We start from the raw sequence: 24,635 nt of genomic DNA on the forward strand, positions 1-24,635 counted from the left end.
AGGGAGCAGGGCCTTGTCAGATGCTCATCTGATGCTCCTGGAAGTTGGTTTGCAGAATCAGACCCCAAAGTTCTCACTTTTTAGAGTCTATTTTTATAGGAATTTCTTCCTATGCCAGTCTATGGGAATTGCTTCATCATGCTGTTGCTGAATCAATCAGCAGATAGCACATTCCTGACGGCTCCAAGATGTTATCTTGTTCTTTGGTTCTCCCATTCTTGAGGCTGTTGGGTGGATTCCAGTCTGCCCTCCGGGGGGTCCTCTGGTTATTTCCACTTGACGCCTTCTTCAGCCGATGGACACTGGATTCTTAGGCTGGCACCTCCCTGATCATTCAGTTATTATCCACACCAAGCATCCATCCACATGTATCCTCTATCTCTATTTTAATCACAATTGTTAATACAACAAAAGGGCGGGGAGTCTCTGGGTGCTGTTTCTGTTGTTAGAGTATTGCTTTGAGTCTCTCTCTGTGTGAATTGCTTTGAGAACAGACTCTATCTTAGAATGTACTAACACAATTAGCAGCTTGCAAGTTTCACCCATAGAGGGAGAGAAACAGTACCAAAAACCAAGAGACCTCTTAATTAGTAATACCCTGGAATTTAAACTATGGGGAATCAAACTCATTTGTGATTTTAATACAGAACTTCTTTAATATGATCCAACACAGGGTCTGGCAAGATAGGTGTTCAGGGGGATCCTGCACATTGGCTGGCCCTTTGGGGAGCGGTCTCCTAACCCAGGACTGTACATATGCAGAAAATCCAGCTCCCCTTTTGGGGTTACCCTGTGTGTTCCCCCTCCCAGCACTGAGTCCTTCGCTGCCCCCTAGAGGGCTGTGATCTGTGCTCTCTGGGCTAGGTGTGTTAACCCTTCAATCAGATGCACCTTTTCCCAGCAGCTCTCCCATAATTGCTTTCTCTGTTGTGGGGGAAGACACCCCCTTCTAGTGAGGAGACATTCCTGTGCCCCCACTATTCCTTCCCCAGTTTCCTCCTCTGGGGCCCCTCCTAAGACACATTTCTCTGTGCTCCCTAGGAAGGGTTCTGTCTCTTGTTCATCTGCAGAACTCTGCCAGCTAACAACTGGGACAGTTTCCTTAATCACTGACAACACTTCTCCTGCCCCTGCGCCTGAGGGCATGTTTCCTCCTGCTGGAAAGGAGCTAGTCTCAGCCCCTCCCATACTTGGAAGCACCCTACTTCCCTGCGGTACAGAGTCTCAGGAATCCTCACCCACCTCAGTGGTTTCTGAGATCCCCTACTCTACTCTGGGCTCTCCTTTGGGACACATTGCTCTATGTTCCCTAGAGCCGGTTTTGCCTCTGGTTCAGCTGCGACCTGCTGGCAGCTAACAACCTGGGCAATTCTCTCCCTGGCGGGTGTTACACCCACCCCATCCCTTCCTAATGTGGTGTTGCCTCCAGCTGCAGTGCAGGAGTTGGTCTCAACCACCCTCCCACCTGGAAGCATGTGGTTTCTCCCTGCTGCAGAAGAATCAAGGAGACTCTCTCCCATTCTCTCAGCAGTTCCTGAGACCTTACCCTTTCCCTCGGGGGTCCCAGCTTAAAACTCCCTCCTGCTGCAGGCAAATACTTTAACCTGAGCTTCACGGAAAAAATCATTACCAAGAAGCAGGTCGACTAGGAGGTGTTCTCTTACCCCCAGAGTCAGAACACTTTCCAAACCTCCCCACACCACATGGATTTTAGCTAGTGGTCTGAGGAATCTGCTTTCGCCCATCCCCACAATCTCTGCCATTTGGCCAGGCAACATACTAGCCTTTGGGACCACACTCTGCTTAACCAGAGAGATCTGGGCCCCTGTATCTCTCTGCCCCAAGTACTCCCTATCATCAATTTGGACAGCCTTAACATACTCCAAATCTGGTTCTGCAGAGGCTAATCTCACAAAACCAATATGATAGGTTTCAATTGCTTGGGGGGTTTCTGTGTTGAGGACAGCAGAACTAACAAGCTATTTGTTGCCCACTTCCTCCTAGCACAGGGCATTTATTCCTCAGGTGATCAGTGGAATTACACTGATAGCACCTTTTGGGCTCTTCTGCTTTTACAGGAGATTTGGGATGAAGTTAGAGGAATGTTTTTGGGTAAGAGAATGTTTATGCTCCCAACCCGCTTCTCTCTTCCCAGGGGGCTCCCTTCCTACCAGTTTCAAACCCCTCTTTCTGTGGCCTGTCCTCAATAGATGCCTGATTCTGTTTGAAGGCATCAGCTAAAAAAGCCATATCATCCACTGACTTTACATCTTTGTCCCATTACATCCCTGTTTCCTGAGCCATCCACTTCCCTTGCTGGGTGTTCTTAGTAGTTCCAGGGCCTGCATAGCATGGCACACAACTCCAAGTGCTTCCCCCTGTGTAGGGAATATATTTGCAGAACTCCAGTTATTAAGTAACCTATTTATTCTAAGTCTCTATCTATCTATCTGTGCATGTATAATTTAAATGACATTTTACTTTTAACACCAAACACAATAATCCAGGCACAGCATTTCTTTTTAAAGCTTGACTACCAGTAGTTTGAAATAATACTTTTTGTCACAGCTTGTAGGTAACCAGAAGAACCAAGACTTGATCATTTCTGATTACTGCAATGTCGCCTCTTACGACAAACAAGCTGGTGAAGGAAATTCAAGTTCAATAGAGAATATCTCGGATGTAGAAGCTACCAAAGCAACTTCATATACATTAAGGAAGTCAACTCGAATAAGAGAAAACTGCACTAGAAAGTACATACATGAAGTTTCCAGTTGTTATAAAATGCTAGAAGAAACTCAGCAGAGAATATATAGTAATGATGAAGAAACAGGAAATAAACTTTCATCTAAAGATTTTGGGTATGACATATATAACATAAAAAGCTTACTTCTCTTTATGCATGAACTCTTTCTCTATCTCTCTTCCAATTTAGTTAATAAATATGAAACATACATGCCTTTCATTCCTCATTTCTACTGTGTAAATGTTCATTTAAGTTGCCTAAAAGGTAAAGATTTTACATTTTCTTTGAAACACTCAAGGTCATATTCTGCACTGATTTATACTCCATACAATCCCATTGAAGTTTGTGTGATTACATGGAGTATGCATCTGCACATAATTATAAACCTCCTTTACAAATTAGATGTTTACTTTTAAATCTAGTATAAATACTACATTGTTGTTTTGTAAAGTGGAGAATATTATTATTCATTCTGAATAAATCTCTTATCAGTAGAACACAAGACTCTGCTTGTAAGGACAGCAAAGAACAGTGTTCAGAGCCGGAAGCCAGTACATACCAAGCATCAACTATGAATGTAAACAGCAAGGTTGAGCAGATGAGGAAAAGCCAAAGGCTTGCAAAGAAAATTAGTAAGAGATGCTTCTGACATTTATTTGCCAGATAAGTTACTCTTCTGTTGAACTGATTCAAACAAATGTACTGAACCAGAAAATGTTGGATGGTGTTTTCAAAGTCACTGAAATGTGGATTTATGAGCTACCTTTTTAAAAAACTTTATATACATTAGTTTTAATAATAATCCATGATACTTTGTACCAGTTTTTATTTCACTGTTTACAGTACAGACTCTAATAATTGACCTGCTTACACACATCCTTCATAAAATTTAAGAAAAACATTCAGGGGTGAAAATCTAATTTTGTAACATTATAATTGAAATGACTAAGTATTCAGAAACACCAAAACAAAAAATAGATCCAGAGTACAAATGTAGGTCCTACAGTTTGACTTGCAAAGGCAAACTGCTTGTGCAGAGTCTCTCTGAAGTCAGTGTGACTCAGCGTACACAGGAATTCACCCCCATGGAGTAGATTGCAGGTTTCAATTGATTTGATGTATTTTTATGACCTCCATCACAATTACATCTGTGCACCTCACATTCTGTGATATATTTCTCCTGTAAAGTAAAGAAGTCCTATTATTCCCATTTTACATGTGAGGAACTGAGATGTAAAGAGACTTGCTGAGGGTGACACAGGAAGTCTGTGGCAGAGCACACAATTGAACCTGGGCCTCCTGGCTCCTTCATCCCCTAACCATTGAACCATAATTACTTTTAAGATTGGAGTGTTATAATTATTTCCATTTATGCAAGTCCAGTTTGGCTTTACCTGTGTACCTAATATATTTTAAAACTTTTTGAAGGTATACGTTATATGAACTATAATAGTAGGTATAATATAAGTTGTTAATTATAAATCTACCACTACCCAGCACCTTGCTTTCAGGAAGGGTTGTCAGTATTTCCACTATAACCATGCTTACGATGGGTTTTCTAATCAGATGACTCATATTTAATAAAATAAAGTCAGCAACAGGTTTTCATTCAAGAGCAAAATATTATTTTTAAAACAAAGTGCTCAAAATAAAATGTATTTTTCTGTTTTCATCATGATTGGCTGTAGTTATATGGGCAAATCCTATTGCGTAGAGCAAAATTAATGTACATCAGTGTTCACCAACTGGCCAATCGCGATCGACTGGTTGATCCTGGAGACTCTACCAGTCGATCATGATCTCTGGCTGCAGTGGGGCTGCTGCTAAGGCAGGCTCCCTGCCTGTCCCAGCCTCACGCCACTTCTGGAAGCAGTCAGCATGCCCCCATGGCCCTGGGGGAGGAGGAGTAGGGGTCTCCACGCACTGCTCCTGCCTGCAAGCACCGCCCCCACAGCTCCCATTGGCTGGGAACGGGGAACTGTGGCCAATGGGATCTGTGGGAGCGGTGCCTTCAGAGAGGGGCACCACACGGAGCCACGTGCCCGCCGCAGGGGTGCACTGGCCCCTTCCGGGAGCAGTGTGGGGCCAGGGCAGGCAGCGAGCCTGCCTTAGCCGTGCTGCACCACCGCTGACCGGGAGCCGCCCGAGGTAAGTGCTGCCCAGTGGGAGCCTGCACCCCAGCCCTGAGCCTCCTCGCAGAGCCAGCACCCCATATCCCCTCCTGCACCACAACTCCCTGCCCCAGGCTCAGCCTGGAGCCCCATCCCACACTCCGAACCCGTTGGCCCCAGCCCAGAGCCTGCACCCCGTCCCGAACCTCAACCCCCTGCCCCAGCCCGGTGAAAGTGAGTGAGGGTGGGGGAGAGCGAGCGACAGGGTGTGCGTGCGCGGAGTGAGCGAGGTGGAGCTTCGGGGAAGGGGTCGGGCCTCAGAAGGGATGGGGTAGATCCTGGGTTGCACTTAAGTTCAAAAAGTGATCTTGTGCGTAAAAAGGTTGGAGACCACTGATGTACATGGACTTTCCTCCATTTCAAAAATATCAAAAGGCTGAAGATTGGAATCTTTAGTCACAACCGGTCAGGCTTCTTGTGCAGCCTACAACCACAGACTATGGAGAGGGGTAGCTCTCTACTCCCACATGAGCAAAATGTTAAGCTATTGAATCTGCACAAGGAATGGACCATGCTCGTGCCCTTGCCATGCCTCCTGCCTAGCCATAATCCATCCCCATCCTTTTGCCTTCCAGCATAGACAGTAGCCCTGGAACACTTCTCCACAGCATGAAGGGAGAAGGCAGAATTCCCCACTGCTGGTAAAGTGTAGTCTTGTGCCCCAGTACAATAGAAATGGTTCCACTACATTTGAATCCTACATTATGGGTGCATAACGGAAAGCAGGATTTGTTCCAAAGTATAATAATAATGTTTGTTTCTATATTTTGTTTTGTAAACTTAGAAACATACATAAAACACAAAACATAAAATAATTGCTAATAGATGCCATAGGTTTGGTAAGGACGAGAGGAGTGACTAAGCAACTAGCTATATATTGACTGCTTTTCTTTTAAGGAAATGTAGCACAGGATAGCAGATTTGATCAAACTTGTTGAAAATGATTAGTACACTTTGCCTAAAATGTAGAGAGCCAAGAGTTTAAAAAACCACTGTTTAAAAGCCATATTCTTTCATTCTGTGCATTGAACCCATTTGATATCAGGAGATCGGTGCAGAGTTTATGGGGTTAAATACAATCTTTAGTAAGTGAGATTGATGTTTACGTATTTCACTGAAGGAGCAACTTTCTGAAATGTCTGTTTTTGACAGGTTAGTAGTTGGGCAAAAATTCCTGTTGACAAGATTTTTCTTCAGAAAACTTGTATGCTAACTGTAGTGCTGAGGCCAAAACAGTAGTCAAACATATTTTTTCAGTTTACCAGATCTTTATTTTATGTTTTTCAGCAAAACAAACCTCTGTTAAAAATTTTTCAAATACTGCACCTGTTGCCTCCATTCCTCTTTCAAAAATCTGTAGGAAAAATCTTTTTGGTGAGACCTTACTGCATAAAGCTGTTGCTGAAGATGATACAGACCTTGTACGCAAAATTATAAAAGTTGGTGCAAATGTAAATACTCAGGATTATGCTGGTAAGTTTCAATTCCAATTAAAAGATAATTTTATGAATTACAAAACAAATATGTAAGCATAAGTAATAAATGCTCATGCTACCAGATCACAAACAGATGTTTTAGAGTTGATCCACCACTTTTTTGAATTCTTATTAGTTTAAGTTCTTATAAGTTCTCACGAGACAGGTAATAAATGTGAAGAGCCATATATGTAATATAGACATTACCTCCAAAACTCCATGTTAATGCACTGATTTTACACCCTTCTGGCATGCATTATCTGTAAAACAGCCCAGAATTTGGCTTGATGGAATCAGTCTTGTTTCTTATGAAGTTAATGAGAGTTTTGCCCTTGAGTTAAATGAGAAAAGGATTGTGTCAAATTTAGAGCCCAACCAGCATTCTAGATATGTACTGGGGTATCTCCACCTGTGGGGAGATGGTTGAAGGAAAAAGCTATTGTGGTCAATGGAACCTTAGTGTGTCTTGATGCAGGAAGTGGTGGAAGGAGGATTAGAAAGCACTCTGGGCGTGGATCTTCTATCTTCTCCCCCAGTTCACTCTGCCGATTCAGTAAGAACACTGCCATACAGGGAACTCATGCAAAGCTAGGTCAGTGCAGCTCAGGGCTTACATACTGCCTTCATCTTTCCCAAATCCTCTTTCCTCCATTGAGTGGAATTGCTACCTGGGTGGCAGAACTGACGTGAGAGGGAGTGGAGGCTAGTGCCCCTGCAATGGAATACTCCTGGGGGAATTCTGTGCCACCTCTCATGTGCAGAATTCATGTCCCCCTACAGATTTCTTTGCTTCCCTGCAGAAAAATGACTTTCTGAGGGGGAAGCAAAGGGAAGCCAAAAGAGTGGTCATGTGACCCTCCCCAGCAGTATGTTTTGGGTGCCCAGGGCAGCTGGCAGAGAGATAAATCACTGTGAGGCAGGGGGCAGGACTGGGGAAGACCTGGCTGGTGGCTCCTACCCTGTGCCAGGCTCAGCTGCTAGTCTGGCTGGGCTGGGGAGGATGGGACTTCCTCTTCCCCTGCACAGCATCCAGAGCCAGGTCAGCCCCAGCCCTAGATTTCTCCCCAGGCTCCAGGAAGCTCTGCAAACTCTCCCCCCAACACACACCCATCACTCCTCATCTGCAGAGGGAGGGATCACTGTACAGGGAGCTGCTCCCTCATCTGCCCAGTGCCCATGCATCCAGACCCCCTCATGCCCAGGCCCTCCCGCTGAGCCTCACCTCCCCACACACACCCAGAACCCCTCCTGCCAAGCTCCACTCCCCCTGCACTTGGACCACCCTGAAGAGTCACCCAGATCTCCACCGAGCCCCAACCAGGAGCACCTGGGTCCCCAACCTCATTAGCCCCATTCCCATAGCATCTGGACCCCCACACTGAACCCCCCATAGCCAGACCCCCCTGCCCAGCTCTGCCCCCCCACCCAAGCCCCCACTGATGAGCTCCAACCACCTTCATCTGGACCCCCCTGCAGAGTCCCCTTACTGTTGCACCCAGAACCCCCCAACAAACCCCTGTGCATCCAGATTGCACATGCACACATGGATCCCCCACTGAGCTGCCTACCCCAGATTGCCCCACACAGAACCCTCTCAACCCACACCTGGATTCCCCCACACTAAGTCCCTCTGCACTTGGATCCTGCCGGACTGAGTCTGCATGCCCACACCTGGTGCACCTGGCACAGAGGGTCAGGGCCCTGGGGTGTTTCTGGGGCAGGCCCAGTTCTTGCACTGGGGAAGGTTTGGGTGCAGCCTCACTGTTGAGTCTGGGTCCCGGGGGGAGCTGCAGAGTGATCTCCCAGCTCAGTGCTTCCAGTGGCCTGTTTCCCGCAATGCCATGCTGGAGCCGCCTCATTTATTTGACAAATAAAAGTTGTAGGATTTTAAAATGTTGTGTGCAGAATTTTTAATTTTTTGGCATAGAAATTTAAATTTTTTGGTGCAGAATGCCCCAGGAGTAAATGGAAATATTGTAGAGGCTGATATATGTTTCTACCCCAACATGTCATTCCTTGTAAGCTGTGTGCATGCATAGGACGGTGGAGGTGAAGTGGAACTGGTGGGGCTGGAGCAGCTGCTGTGGCTCATGGGATTGGGCTGGGAAGCAAATAGTAACAGCTACTTCCCGCTATGTCTCAGTAGCTCCCCATGTTCCCAATGCAGAGAACCCAACCTGCCCCCTCAGCCCCAGATTTCCCTCCCTCCCCATGCAGAGCATCTCTGCTCCACCTGCTACTCAACCTCTGATTGCTACAGTTCTGCTGTCTGCAAAGGTAAAAGTTGGATTTGTTCTATGTGATCAGAAAGGGAAATGGAAAATGAGTAAACATTTTTCATCACATTATTTCTTAGATTCTTAGATGTTCTAATGTTCACATTCTTAAATGTTCTTAAAGCAGGAGGTGAGACTAGGTGATCACAATGGTCCCTTCTGGCCTTAAAGTCTACGAGTTTATACATTTAATGATGCTTGGAGATACTGAAATGGACATCAACATGATCCCCACCATTATTAATTGCTAGTGTCTGTTCCTGAGACAGGAACATATGTTGTATTATTCATAGCTCAGGTTCTTTATTTTCTCACTTCTCTCTTAATTATCATCTTCAGTGTGACTGACCAAATAACAAGACCACACACAAAGGTTGTTGGGTGTATCAATCTAGCAGCTGGGAAGTATAATTACCTGTTTGTGTAGACTTACACATGCTAGCTGTGCTTGAGCTAGCATGCTAAAAATAGCAGTGGCTTGTCTAGGACCTCCAATGAGGTTGTACTCCGGTAGCTAGCCCAAGCTGCCCCGCATGCTGCTGTAGCTCCACTGCTATTTTTAGCATGCTTGGTCAAGTAGAGCTAGCACATGTATGTCTACCCACGCTGGGAATTACACATCCCAACTGCTGAGTAGACATACCCAAAGTGTAAAAGTTTCATTCACAGAGAAATTGCTGGTATGCAAAGGTTAAGGTTTCTTTCCTTTTTGAGCCAATACATAATCTAACATCTACATTTGTTATAATGGCATGCAGTTCTTAGGCAAGTGCATATTTTGACAGTTAGGACCTCTCACCTACATCACATTTGAACCATATAAAAATTTGTCACATGGTCAACTTATTCTTAAAATATTGAAATTTCTAATAAATTTAGACTATCTTAAAATTAAAACTTTATTAAATGGTCTGCAAAATGGATAAAAATTGGTGTCAAGAATATTATTCAGATATGAAATGTAAGATTTAGTTGACAATTTTCGTTTGTCGTAGGTTGGACTCCACTACATGAAGCCAGTGTGGAAGGTTTTTATAAGACAGCAAATGAGCTTTTGAAAGCAGGAGCTGATGTTAACTGTAAAGGAAGTGAACAAGTAACACCAATACAGGATGCAGTTAAAGAGGGCCATTATGAGGTATGATTTTTATATTTGGGCACAAACTACATTTTACCTATAAAAATTCCTGTGATTGGGTCAGGGAGGTTACGTTGCATTTCCGTTTCATTACATGTCCTGCTAATTATTTAGAATTTAGGGTTACATGTTAAGATTTAAGGGTATTTGGAATTCTTGCTGCCCGACTTCTGATAAAATCATGAGCAACACTTTACAGATTTGTTCTTTAGTGTGTGATAGCAGAAATTAGCTGCATTTTTCTAACTGTTTACGAAAATAGCACAGAAAAGATTATCTAAATTGATAATGCTACAGGTCTCACGCTTCAGGTTGTCTGAAGACATCAAAATACACATTATTGCACAACTGAATATGTTTTTTGTACTTCCTTTTGAAGTATGAGACTGCAGTTGGAGACAAAATATGGACTGAAAATAGATCAGGGTTTTGATCTGGACTGACACCAATATTTTTTTCTATTTTTTTCCCCCCATGTGCATAACAAATGGCTTCTAGAGCTCAAGTTTAAAATTTATGGGTGCAGTTTCTCCTGCTATATTATTTTCTCCACTTACTCTGCCCTTTCCCTCATTCTTGCTACCTCTTTGGTCACTCATAATCTCTATTTCCTTCCTCTCCATTGACTAAGGACTATTTCTATATTAGTGACTGTACACGTGCCTATGAATGCGGTTGTGTCATAACCCACACCTGAACCCCAAAGCATGTGTCTGAAGGAATGTAGAGAGTGAGTAAGCTAGCATGCCTGAGGGGTGTGGATAAGGGTCATGTACCAGGACTCAAGTTTCAATAGTCCTCCACTCCCATTCTGACAATGCACTGGACCCTTTTCTTCCTGACCCTTGCCCACTCTATAAAGGTTCCTTTCCCATCGTTTTCAGTGGAAGTAGCGTGCTGCAGTGACCAGCTTTCCATTGAACTCATACAGATCAATACAGGTGAAAATGCATCCTGCTCTGAGAGCAGCCACTTGGCCCACTGAGCACACTTGGGTGCTTATCAATGTGTGGTCAGAGTGCACTGTCTTCCGTGACTTCAGCCAGAGCGGCAGGAACATACACCTGTACCAGGAAATTTCATGGAGGCTGGAGAAGGCAGGCGTTGAGCGGTCTCCAGCCCAGGGGCAGGAACACATGAACCAGATGAGGCTCCCATACAGGAGAGCAAAAGACTCAAACAGTCTCTCCGGGATGTGGCTTCTTCTACATGCCCCTTCTATGAAGAGCTTGACCAGGTGCTGTCAAGGGCTCCTGGTACAGAGCCTGAAGTGGTTCATGATCCCTTCCTCAACCCCACCAGCCTCATTGTCCAATAGGATGCTGATGAGGGCTAGAGTGAGGAGGCAGCACGGACCATGGAGGGTGCCCCAGAAGACCTGGAGGATGAAGAGCATGTTATTCTGCACCTCTCTCCAGTGGAGCCTGTTGAGGAAGCCTCCTACCCTGATGAATCCAAGGAGGATCCCGAGTCACGGCAGGAACCAAAACCTAAGGCTGGTAAGTTACAATGGACCTTCCCTGCCAATATCCCCTCTTCATCTTATGCTAAATTACTGATTTTATGATCCAGGGCATTTGAAATACTGTGCACTGACTATTCCCCTCTGGATAATATGCCATGCATTGCTATGTGTCTGTGAGTTTGAACTGCAGTGCTGAAAGCTATGGAATTGTCATGCCCCCTCTCCCTACCAAACTCCTCCAACTCTCCTCTGCTCCCTCCAGCCCCTGCTCCCTGCCCCCCCAGATGGTCCCCAAGCAAGACATAGTTATAAATCAATGATTTTATTGATTTCTGATGAACCTGTATTATGCATTTGGATAAAGCTGTTTCTTAAAAACAGATTATTCAGGAAAAATCATTGCCTCTGTGTTTGTGCATTTCTTGGCCAAGGGTCAGACAGCAAAGGCTGTGGGGCTGCACAGACCCTGGGAAGGAAGGGGTCAAGTTAGAAAAATCCCAGTAGGGGATTGTTCAGTTGCAGAAAGCTTATAGTAGGTTGTCTAAAGTTAGTAACAGCTATCTTTTGTCTTTTAAAGATTACACAGTTTTAGTGCTTCTCCCACCTTCTGATCTTACCATCACCTTACAAATGGTAGCTATGTGGAACGGGGTGGGCAGGTGGAGGGATGTTAGGTCTGGGAATGGGGAGGGAGCAGAACACAGTTGTAGAACACTTTGGTTCTCTGAGGAAATGTTAGTCACAGCAGTCCTTTCTCCCTTGGAAGATTACAAAATTGTTACTGTTCCTGTCCCTGGTGTATTGCCTCTCCCCCCACTGAGCTATGCTGCACAAGCATATTTCAGCAAGTTTCCAGTGTAGCAGAAACTCTAGCTGGGTCTTGAGGTTTTACAGCAGTGCAGCTCTGCTTGGTCCACTTTTATAGCTGACCAACCCTCTTCATTTCGCAATATGTAGAGGAGTGACCATTAGCAGAAACAAACTCTCTTGCATAGATTGCAGATCTCCTCCACAGGACAGAAAGCCACTTCTCTTTTCCGTTCTCGTGTCTTGGAAACAGCTGTGTTCTCCAAATGTTAGCCAGCCTTTAAAAAAGGAATTGCAAACTGGTAACTTAGCACCCTGGAAGGAACTGCCACTCTCTCTTCCCCCTGCCCACTACCTTGAGACACTATGAACATTTACATTTTTAAACGTATTAGTACAGTTTATTTACTCTTAGGAGCCTGTGCTCCTTCCTCATGGGCTGCAAAAGTTGCCTAAGAACCAAGGATAGTTTAAAAGTCACATTCATGGAATGCTGAAAAGTATCAAAATTGTGGCCTTCTACAGTAAAGTTATGTTATGTGGGGGGGATTTCTGAGCTTTTTCCCAAGGACAAAAATTGTAATTCTACCCTTCTCTTTCAATTGTCAGGACCTTCAGTTCCTGAGAGTGAAACCATCCCACAAAAAGGGCTGGAGCAATGCCCCAGAGACAGACGGAGAAGGACCTAGGAAGAGCTGCATATAGGCATGGGCAGGGGAAACCAGGAACCATTTAAATTCCTCTGGGCATGGAAGGATTGGGCACTTCATCAGGGAGAGACACGGATGTACTGGTTCATGGAGCAGGAGGCACAGCACAGAGAATGGGAACATTCCCCCATTGAACTTGTGAATGAGTTCGAGGTCAACCTGCTGCCAAATCAACTGAACCAGTCCATGAACCACTACATCCATTTCTTCCTCCAGCTGCCGCGCGGGATGCTACTGAGCCAGAGGATCCTGTTTCAAGGACCCCCCTAAGAGACTGGGAGGACACCAGAACCTGCAGGACTCCTGGGGCATTGCCCGCCATTAGCACCCAAAACCCCTCACAGGAGGACCTACTGAGTGACCAGGAGGGGAATGATGAATCTGCAAGAGTTCCAGAACCCCACCAAGTGCCCATCCCCCAAGTCCCTCGCAGGAGACATTCCCATTTTTCCCCAAAAGTCACTTTCCCGTCATCCCTTCTTGTCAGGAGGTGGACAAGGAGACAGCTACAGAGACATTAATGTATGGCCAGTGTTCCCACTTGCATTCCCTTTATTTTTTAAAGATTTGTTTTTGACCCTTCCTTCTAAAAATTATTTCAATTACCCATTCTATCTAATACTTTTAATAAATGTTATCATTTCCCAGACTTGTGTGTGTCCCCTCCTTCCTAAGCTTGGTGAGCTGAAGATGTTTTCAGATTCAGAATTGGGCCCCACAATTCATAGCACATGAAATTGAATGGTATATAATTATCTGATGCCATGATACTGCAAACACTTTTCTGTCTGTCCTCCACCAAACCCTCCCTCCTGCGGTTCAGAAATATACTAAGTCCCAAGGATACATGGGAGGGATAGGAAAGTGCAATTAGTATTATGTTCTTACAGAAAGTGCTACTAGTTTTCAATGTAACAGAAGTCAGAAACACAGAAAATGGGTAGATGAACATCTATATGGATTACTTCACATGCAGAAAATTGAAACAGTACCAGTAGCAACACAGGTAATGACACCATCTGCCACTACCCTATGCATAAATACCCCCCACTTCCCACTGAAAGCTTAACCAGCTTCAGTGGTAATAGGGATTAGTGCTCTGTAACAGCCCCTAAATGCAGTTAGCACTGCTGACAATGAACAGTCAAAAAACAAAATGACAGCATACCATGCAGAATGGCTGAATACTCACCCCTGCCCCAGGAAATCTTCATAAGGTTGGTAAGAGAGATTGAGTGCTCCCAATAAGAGGTTTATAAACAAGTGTGAATAGTGAAGACAAAATCATTGCACAATGACCACATTACAACTCAGCTGCCACCCTCCACAGCATAGACTCAACCCTAAGGTGTTAACAGGGCATCTTCACCAGGTTGTAATTGTCTTCAGTGTGTGCAATGTCACAGGAATGAATAGTTCCTGATCTTTCGCTACAGGAAAACGAAACCCTCACAAAGCTATGTCCCCTCACAAATAGGCACCAATGTTCCCTTATGTGCATTCCCAGCAGCTGTATAAGGTGGGAAGGTATCCCTCAGCACAGGCAGATGTCACCCTCTGCCTCCCTGCTGTGCCAAGATGTGTGCATGTATGGTGTTCATAATTTCCCTTGCTTGTTGGGAACCAGGACCAATGTGCACATGGGTGGGATCTGGTTTTCTGTACAAAGTTTGCAAATCAGACTTGTGAGCCCATTTGGAATGAAAACACTCCTCTTTTACCCTCACAAATGTTATGGAGTGTGCAGCAGGCGATGAGTATATGAATGGCCATTCTGACACAGGTGGGTAGGCAGCACCAATGAGCTTCCAGCCCAGGAAACACATACCATAACCGTTCTGCAGCTTCTGAGCTTGTAACTGAATTCCCCTTTTCCAGTGTCATTGGTGTTGGGGAATGGCTTCATGAGACAAGATAGGAGTGGATATGCAAGGTCCCCCAAAATAACAGTTGGCATCGACACACTGTAAAGAACCATATAGTTTCTGGTGAATAAAGTCCTACTCCCTTCAGGTACAATGCTGATCACCTCAGCACTCTGGTGTCATGAACCTTTTTAGTATTTCCCACGTTTGTAGTCATGAATCTGCTTCTGTGGACCACTAAGCTTTGCAGAACACGTGGTTCACATAAGCATTTGCCCCTTTTGGTAGGCAAAGTATTGGGATGTGGGTGCCATTGATGGCCCCTGCATAGTTTAGAAGGCCCATCCTCTGAAATCCAGCTCTTATTTCTGGAACTTTTCTTATGGCACCCACCTTGAGTAGATCGCAGTGTTAACTGCCTCATAAACCTGCACAACTGTGACCCCAACAATGGACTTTCCAACCTCAAAGTGACTTGCAGCAGACCTGGTGGTGCCAGCTTCCATAGAACAATAGCAACCTGCTTCTGAACCGGTATGGCTTCCCTGAATTGAGTGTTCTGGTGCCAGAGGTTTGATGCAAGTTCCTCACATGGCTCTATGAAGATCTGTATCTTCATTTGGAAGTTCTGAAGCCACTGCTGGTCATTCCAGGTTTCCAAAATGATGTGATCCCAGCACAACATGCTGGTTCTCCGGCACCAGAAATGATGGTCCACCCAAGGACATACCTTGGCAACACTGGCATTCACCATATCAGTACCATGTGAGCTGAATGAATTGTCATTGACCCTCATGGTCAGCTGACTTCAGTGTATCAGAAAGTTCTGGCCAAATTCCATCCAACATCTCACCAGTCGCCTACTCTACTGCATAACCGTTTGTCCCACTGTAAGAAACAGGAACAGAATCAGATAGTTATCTCATTGCTAAATGTCTTCCACCTACTTTTTCAGGGAATAACAATGAGGGGCGATATGATTAGGAACTGCCATCAGCAAATGTGTGAAGGCAGGGGACAGTACCCACAACACACAGCAAAGCGGTTCCTAGAATGTCTCCCTGTGATGCACAGAATCCTGTATACAGCCCATGAAATGGTAGCACTAATCTTATGTAACAACAGCGACAGTATGGACATGTGTATGAGTGTGTATATGTCATTATACCTGTGTCCAGCACAGCATATGCAGACACTTGGGGCAGGTATGGGGACCATGCATGAGCATGTACATGGTCCAGTGTTCAAGCATGCAAGCCACTGTAGACATAGCATCATTTTCCTTCCTCACTCGTTCCATACTTGATTGTCTCTTGACCACCACTCACTTTCTCCCTTTCATTTTCTCTCACTTTTCTTCCAAGTCCAGGTACCTTCTCCCTCACTTTCAGTGTGTGTGTGTGGGTGTGTGTGTGTGTGAGAGAGAGAAGAGCTTAGGGAGAGAAAGGAAAGAACAGGCAAAAAGAAGAGAGGAGGAAGGGAGGGAGACAGAAATGAAGAAATTTATCAGCCAGGGCTAGAGAGAGGAAGGAGGAGCACAGTGGAACTTTCCCCCCACTAGTGCCTGCTAGCAGGATGTCCAGCTGTGCAAGCATTTAGCCTAGAGGGAAACAATGCATGGCACCCATGGAAATACTACTCTGTAATCACTGGTCTGAATTATTTTCTGTTCACTTTGCACTAAAACATTATGTTAACAGAGTAAGTCATTTGAGCTGCATTATGTCGAGCTAGCTCTGTAGTGTAGACCAAGCCTAAGCCATACTTCTTCCACCACCTGCCAGAACGTCTGTCTCCAGCATTGCCCAGAGAGCGATTCATTGCTCCTGCCTAATGTTATACCAATAAAATAAAAACCAGCAGGATCTTATTAAAGAGAAAAAGGCAAAATACCACATTTATTGTGAATACAGAAAGAATCATAGTAAGCAGTTAGTTATAGCTATAACATTCCATTCAATCTCATATTTATTCACACATTCATTCATACAAACACACACACACACACACACACACAGGTTCTGCAAGGTTGTTATCATAGTTACCAGCCTTAGAGTTGCTCATGCCAAGCCACTGGCCAGGTGGCCTGGACATGAGGAGGGAGCAGGGCCTTGTCAGATGCTCATCTGATGCTCCTGGAAGTTGGTTTGCAGAATCAGACCCCAAAGTTCTCACTTTTTAGAGTCTATTTTTATAGGAATTTCTTCCTATGCCAGTCTATGGGAATTGCTTCATCATGCTGTTGCTGAATCAATCAGAAGATAGCACATTCCTGACGGCTCCAAGATGTTATCTTGTTCTTTGGTTCTCCCATTCTTGAGGCTGTTGGGTGGATTCCAGTCTGCCCTCCGGGGGGTCCTCTGCTTATTTCCACTTGACGCCTTCTTCAGCCGATGGACACTGGATTCTTAGGCTGGCACCTCCCTGATCATTCAGTTATTATCCACACCAAGCATCCATCCACATACATCCTCTATCTCTATTTTAATCACAATTGTTAATACAACAAAAGGGTGGGGAGTCTCTGGGTGCTGTTTCTGTTGTTAGAGTATTGCTTTGAGTCTCTCTCTCTGTGAATTGCTTTGAGAATAGACTCTGTCTTAGAATGTACTAACACAATTAGCAGCTTGCAAGTTTCACACATACAGGGAGAGAAACAGTACCAAAAACCAAGAGACCTCTTAATTAGTAATACCCTGGAATTTAAACTCTGGGGAATCAAACTCATTTGTGATTTTAATACAGAACTTCTTTAATATGATCCAACACTAACCCTTATTCATCTCAGGATTTGTAGCTTTTTTGGTGGGCAGTAGCAAGTTCTATTCCTAAAATCTTCTCCAGCTCTCCAAATCCAGAAGAAAATTGACCTGCTTTCTCAAGGTCCATCACTGATCCCATAATTAGGGTGTTCATCTGGGACTTGCGAAACACAGGTTCAATTTTCTGCCCTTCCACAAGCTTCCTGTGTGATCTTGGGTAAGTCATTTAGTCTCTCTTTGCTTCAGTTTCCTATCTGTAAAATGGGGATACTTCCCTACCCCACAGGAGTGTTGTGAGGGAGAATATATTAAAGATTGTGAGGTCCTTGGATAATACAGTAATGAGGGAGGTATAAGTACATTACATGGATAGAAGTTCCAACTAACACTGGGTAAGTAAGGCTATGTCTGCACTACGCACCTTTTAGCGACACAGCTATGCTGCTACAGCCATGCCGCTAAAAGACACACAATGAAGCCACTGTTTGTTGGCAGGAGAGAGGTCTCCTGCCGACAAAAAAATTCCACCCCCTAATGAGTGGGGTTAGCGTTGTCGACAGCAGAGCACTCCTGCCAACAAAGCGCTGTTCACACCAGCACTTGTCGTCAACAAAACTTTTGTCTTTTGGTGGTGATGGTGGTGGTGGTGGTTTAACACCTCTTGTCAAGGTTCCTTCCCCACTCTGAACTCTAGGGTACAGATGTGGGGACCTGCGTGAAAACCTCCTAAACTTACTTTTACCAGCTTAGGTTAAAACTTCCCCAAGGTACAAACTATTTTACCCTTTGCCCTTGGACTTCCACTGCCACCACCAAACGTTTATCTGGGTTTATTTATTAGGAAAGTGTTGTTTGGAAACGTCTTTCCCCCCAAAATCCTCCCAACCCTTGCACCCCACTTCCTGGAGAAAGTTTGGTAAAAATCCTCACCAATTTGCATAGATGACCACAGACCCAAACCCTTGGATCTCAAGAACAATGAAAAAGCATTCAGTTTCTGAAAAGAAGGATTTTAATAGAAGTAAAAAGTAAAAAAGAATCACCTCTGTAAAATCAGGATGGTAAATACCTTACAGGGTAATTAGATTCAAAACACAGAGAATCCCTCCCCAAAACCTTAAGTTACAAAAAGACACACAGACAGGAATATTCATTCTATTCAGCTTAATTTCTCAGCCATTTAAAGAAATCATAATCTAACGCATATCTAGCTAGATTACTTACTAAGTTCTAAGACTCCATTCCTGTTTTGTCCCCGGCAAAAGCATCACACAGATAGATACAGACCCTTTGTTTTTCTCCCTCCTCCCAGCTTTTGAAAGTATCTTGTCTCCTCATTGGTCATTTTGGTCAGGTGCCAGCGAGGTTATCCTAGCTTCTTAACCCTTTACAGGTGAGAGGATTTTTCCTCTGGCTAGGAGGGATTTTAAAGGTTTTTACCCTTCCCTTTATATTTATGGCACCTCTGAACAACAAAAGTTTTGTCTTTCACTTGCCAGTGTAGACAAAGCCTAAGAGTTCTCTACATTTCTGGCTGAGTAAGGGTCTGCAGGTTGGCAGCACCTTTGGCAGCATTCCCCTAATGTGTGGCTTTAGAGAGGGTTTCACTGCAGATTGAGTGCTCCTTTATCTTAATTCTCCTTCACCATTAGGTGAACAGGGAAGGCAGAGAAAGAACTGGGTCAGTGATAGAATCACCTACAAACTGTGAATTTAGGAAGTGCTCTCCTAGTGACTAGAAGAAGAAGGTGTGACCTAGGCCGAGAATTAAACTGCCTTTTCGATATGCAGAGAAAAACAAAACCCCAGTAGTGCTGAAGTGAGGGAGGGAGGAGTAAGTCCCAGAAAGGAAATCATTAAGTTACAAATTTTCTAATACTTAAATATAATTGTTCTACACTACTTATTGGATAATGAGTAAAACTGGACAGAATTCTTATGACTTTATTCACAACATTAACCTTTTAAAAATAATTTAAGAAATCACCATGTTAACAAGAAACTCTATTATTGGACCTTGATTTTAGAAAGTCAGCTGGTTATTCACTGAAGCAAGCTTTCAAAAATGAAAAAAACAAATGGAAGGGTTTGGAACAAATTTGTATTTAGAGGAATGTTTGGTACTGGTAAATTCCATTACTGGGGATTTTAAAACTCTAGTGGTATTTTAACACTAGCGACAGGTATTTCTGTGTACACCACAGAGAAGCATATATGAGGAGAGAGGAGTGGAAAATAAAATATTAGAAGAAAAAGAAAAAGTATCTGAAAAGTTTTACCTCTAGGTGGCAGAGTTACTGCTTTGGTATGGAGCTGATCCGTTATTCAAAAATGAGAAGGGGAGGTGCGCCTTTGATGAAGCTACTGACCAGCGTATGAAGAAGCTGCTTGAAAGTTATATAACTAAGTCTAGAAGAGGTTCAACATCAGGTAGGAATGAGCTATTCTGGCATATTCGTGACTATTAGATAGAGAACAACAGAAATCCTATTGTCACATTCCCTTACTTATAGCCAACAGTTCTATGGGCTTCGCTCACTTGATATACTAGCACAGTGGTTCTCAACCTTTCCAGAGTACTGTACCCCTATTAGGAGTCTGATTTCTCTTGTGTACCCCCCAGGTTCATCTCACTTAAAAACTACTTGCTTACAAAATCAGACATAAAAATACAAAAGTATCACACCACATTATTACCAAAAAATTGCATACTTTCTCATTTTTACCATATAATTATAAAAGAAATCAATTGGAATATAAATATTGTACTTACATTTCAGTGTATAGTATATAGAGCAGTATAAACAAGTCATTGTGTGAAATTTTAGTTTTCACTGACTTCGCTAGTGCATTTTATGTCGCGTGTTGTAAAACTAGGCAAATGTCTTGATGAGTTGATGTACCCCCTGGAAGACCTCTGAGTATCCCTGGTCGAGAACCACTGTACTAGCAGACTTGGAGCAGAGTCCTCTAGTTGGTTGTCTTCATTAACATGCATGCATGAGATGAAATAAAATGATACGGTGATAAACTCTGAGCGCATCTTAGTTGTGTATCGTTTGTGTATATTTGAACAGTATATAGACTAAAAATTTTATGAAAGCTAATGTTAAAAAAATTATATAATACAAAGGTTAAGAAAAGAGTGTCTGTACATCTGGGTATAGTGTTTAGATTATCCACAAATACAACATTTGTTTTTAAAGTCATAAAATACATATAGTGCATAATCAGCAATAACCCAAATTTAGATGAATGAATTTAATAATACAGTTTAGATATTTAGCATCCATACATTCGGGTACATTACTCATGAAAAAAGTTATACAGAGAGTTGGTGGCGGAAAGCAAAATATATCAATGAGTGAAGATTGTCCCTCAGTAATCGAGAATTTAGGATAGGTTGTCCATTTAGAGAAAAATACAGTCCATCAGGAAAGTATTTGAGTTACTTTCCCAACTGTGCTTCTCATCGGCACTCCAGCTCATTCCTCCTGGTATTGCCGATGTCCGGTGATGTGTTTTATGTAGATGTCCCTCGACCACCTGACAGCGTCTGACACCATGAGTTGCTGTGTCAGCTGAGCGTAGTGTTAACCAACTCCACATTCTCTCAGCACTCGCTCGTTACCGGGGTCCCCAGGGCGCCAACGATCAGCGCGTGAGTTTGGACCTCGTAGCCCCTAGCTCTCAGGGTGTCGGCCAGAGGGGCGTATTTCTCCATCTTTCAAGATCGGGCATCGTGGAAAGCCGAGGTCCCGTTTTCGAAGGGCACTGTGACATCCACCATGATGATCTTGTTCCGGTCCTCGTTGGTGATGACGATGTCCGGTCGCAGTTGGCTGTTGGTTCCAGGGATGGCAGAGTTCACGGCTACCTTTTCCACAGGTGGTGAGATGGCTCTGACCAGGCGATCTTGGATGACGTTGTGTCGCAGCTGCCAAGCTCCGGAATGGGGCTTGCAGCTACACAAAACGTGGGGTAGTGTCTCGTTGGCCTAGCCACACTTCCAGCATTGCTTGTCCCAATTCTTGTGGTGGATGGTTCCATTCAGCAGGACGCAGTTGAGCCAGGCCCAGTGGATGAACCTCCAGTTGGCAAATTGGGTGAAGATGCCCCTGGGGAGAAAGTGGTTTCTGGTGTCCCACTTGCACGTCACTTTAAAGGCCTTGCTCTGGTCCGGCTTCCATTTCAGGTTTTCCACGTATTGGCAGCAGATGGCATCCTTCAGGGTCCTCTCCAGCTTGGTTCTGGCTCTCGGAGTGATGATGGTGCGCTTTGTGTTCTTCACCTGTGACACCATCTCCTGGCATTCCTAGCACCACGTCCAGTGGCAGCCGATACGCTTCTCCAGTCATCACGTAGTGCTGCGGGCAGGAGTCCAGAGCAAAGCAAAGTCTTCCCCGTCTCTTCCAAATTCACCTTCCAGGGAGCCGCTCAGATAGGTGGTGACATCTTGATTGGAGGAGGTCCTGGCGATTCACCTCTTGATGGCATCCTGCAGAGCACTCTCCGTGATGTTCCTCACCGTGGTGTCCGGGCACATCAGAAGGTGGAAGCCATGAGTGATCACGGCAACGTCGCACAGATTACCCATTCGAGGGACGCTGGCACCGCTCTGTCTGTGTGAGATGTATACCAGTTCATTGCTGGCCCTCTGGGGAAGAAAAATCCACTTTTTCACCAGCTGCTGGATGGTGTTGTCTGCCTTGTTAAGAGGTACCTTCGCCATGGCAGATCCCCTCAGGACAAATGAAATACAGGGGATTAGGAAGGTGTTCAAGACGTTGATCTTCTGCCATGGTGCCAGTAGGGAGGAGTCGATCCTGGCCACATCTCGTAGGATCTCCGTGATGATATCCTTAGATGTCTGCTTGACGCAGAAACCGTTGGCATGCCGAGATGTTGGTATGTTTGCCCGTCCTTGAGGAAGATCACGGGTTCACCCTGGATCTGAAACGGTGTCGCCTGGACCGAGTGCCTTCTACTGCCATCGATATGCAGGAATGCACACTTCCTGGCACTGAAGCGGAGTCCCATCCAGTTGCCCCATCACAGGACCTCATGGTTGAAGCTACATCTACTTGAGCTATTGATGTGCACCACCTCAGACCCAGAGGAAACTACTACCTCTAAGGAATGAAAAGGATCATCTTCAGTGACTGCTCCCTCAGGCAGGCAACATACTCTGCAGTTGAGCAGCTACAGAAAAACAGGAAAGAAAATGCCCTCAAAATCAGTGCCAAGTACATTGATGCCAAGCATCTTGGCACTGGAAGCACTGGCACCGGCCACTACATCAGCATCAACATTTCTACCAGTACTGGGACCAATGATTTAGCACCGCCAATCGCAGCCACTGGCAATGTCATTATTGGAACTGGCATTGGTGCCCCAACACAAGGGTGAGACTGACAGAGGTGGAGTGGAGTGAAGGGGGCATCAAACATCGCTGTCCGGGAAGGAGAAGACACAGCACTCCTTCAGAGACAGGGAGTCTTAGTCCTCTGCCAAAGTGAGATCAAAACTCAATTTCTAGCACTGACCACCATGGTGATTATGGGCCTGAGATATGCCCTCATGGAAACAGCTAGATGCTGTCTGGGGATATCACTGGCATGGGGCTGATGACTGGCACTGAGCCAAGAGTACTGACCCATGGCACTGCTGTTTGAAGAGTACTGTTTGAAGACTCCTTGTCACCATCTCACCTTCTCCCTGGCATTGAGCAAGAACACTTCTCCTCTAAGAGAGCAACACTAGGGCTGGTTCTGGAGATCCCACTCACAAGGCAGCAACCCAGCAGAGGCATGAATGGCAGTGGGCTCGCCAGCTGCAACTGGGCCAGTACTCATTCAACGTGCCACCCAGGACTGAGGACTATCATTACAAGTGTCCCGTAGTAGATCTCCTTCCTGCAGATCCAGGAAAAGGGGGAGAACTGGCTCCCTGGTGACGTTGTTTACTGTCGCCAGAGCACAGCGTTGGTGCCCAGGAGCTGGGAGGAGCAGAGGAAAAACATTAGCATGCCCAGTCAACACCAAAAGAATAATAGTCACTGCCTGATGCAACAGTTCAACTAGCCTCTGCCCATGGGTTGACAGTTTTAAGGCTTTTTAGGAGACCTTTGCTCATATTGCAAAGACCTTAGACACAGAGGCCTGGTCTACACTAAAAAGTTATATCGAAGGAAACCACCTTACGTCGACCTGTTAATGTATGTGTCTACATTATCAGGTCCTTTACACTGACCTGAGTCGCCTCTAATGTCGACTTCTGTACCCCACCTCTGCGAGAGGCGTAGTGCTTAATTTGATTTTCATGGGTCGACTGTGAGGTAGTGCAGATGCAGTGTTGTGTAATTTGACTTAATTGGCCTCCAGGTGGTGTCCCACAATGCTCTTCTGTGACTGCTCTGGAGATCATTCTCAACTCTGCTGCACTGCAGCCAGGTACACAGGAAACAGCCCCTGCCCTGCTAACGCCCCAGGAATTTTTGATTTCCCATTTCCTGTTTGATCACAGCTTTGATCACAGCTGATCATGGAGACTACACGCCCCAAAAGCGCTCCAGTCTGGTCTTCACAGGAGGTGGTGGATCTCATAGCTATGTGGGGAGAAGAGTCTGTGCAGGCAGAGTTCCAATCCAGAAGAAGAAACGCTGACATCTATGCAAAGATTGCTGGTGGAATGGGTGAGAAGGGCTACATGAGGGACACACAGCAGTGCCGTGTGAAAATAAAAGAACTTTACCAAGCGTACCAGAAGGCATGGGAGGCGAACAGTCGTTCTGGTGCTGAACCCCACGTAGGCAGGTTCTGCAATGAGCTGCATGCAGTTCTCAAGGGTGACCCTACCAGCACCCCCACAAGCAACGTGGACACCTCACAGATGTATGAATCTAAGGACAACAAGAAGGACGATATGGTGGATGAGGAAGAGGAGGAGGAGGAGGAGAATGGGAGACAGGCAAGTGGTGGATCCATTCTCCCCGAGAGCCAGGAAATATTTTTAACCATGGAGCCCTGTGGGTCGCAGGACATCATGGTGGCCAACCGTGATGCCGGGGAAGGCACCTCTGCTGAGTAGAGTTACAATGAAAGTCCAGTTAAACTTTAGTGAGCACACACATTCAGTGGTATTGCATGTTTACTGTGAAGACAAAGCGTGGTGCTGTGGTTCTCTGCTTACAAGAGGCCGCTCCAACTACGCAGAGGGTG

At 45.0% G+C, this 24,635-nt stretch overlaps 1 protein-coding gene across 1 annotated transcript in view; it reads left to right on the plus strand.

Annotated features, from left to right (window-relative positions):
- The window catches only part of ANKRD31 (ankyrin repeat domain 31), a 112,178-nt gene that overhangs the window by 24,299 nt on the left and 63,244 nt on the right, over positions 1–24,635 (plus strand). The window contains exons 5-11 of the mRNA XM_077818011.1: positions 2,569–2,861; positions 6,278–6,390; positions 9,664–9,806; positions 19,701–19,845; positions 21,033–21,259; positions 21,845–22,041; positions 22,133–22,323. Of these exons, the coding sequence (XP_077674137.1) occupies positions 2,569–2,861; positions 6,278–6,390; positions 9,664–9,806; positions 19,701–19,845; positions 21,033–21,259; positions 21,845–22,041; positions 22,133–22,323 (1,309 nt within the window). The remainder of the gene's footprint in view (positions 1–2,568; positions 2,862–6,277; positions 6,391–9,663; positions 9,807–19,700; positions 19,846–21,032; positions 21,260–21,844; positions 22,042–22,132; positions 22,324–24,635) is intronic.

This window comes from Eretmochelys imbricata, chromosome 5 (assembly GCF_965152235.1).
Source record: "Eretmochelys imbricata isolate rEreImb1 chromosome 5, rEreImb1.hap1, whole genome shotgun sequence".
Lineage (NCBI taxonomy): Eukaryota > Metazoa > Chordata > Testudines > Cheloniidae > Eretmochelys > Eretmochelys imbricata.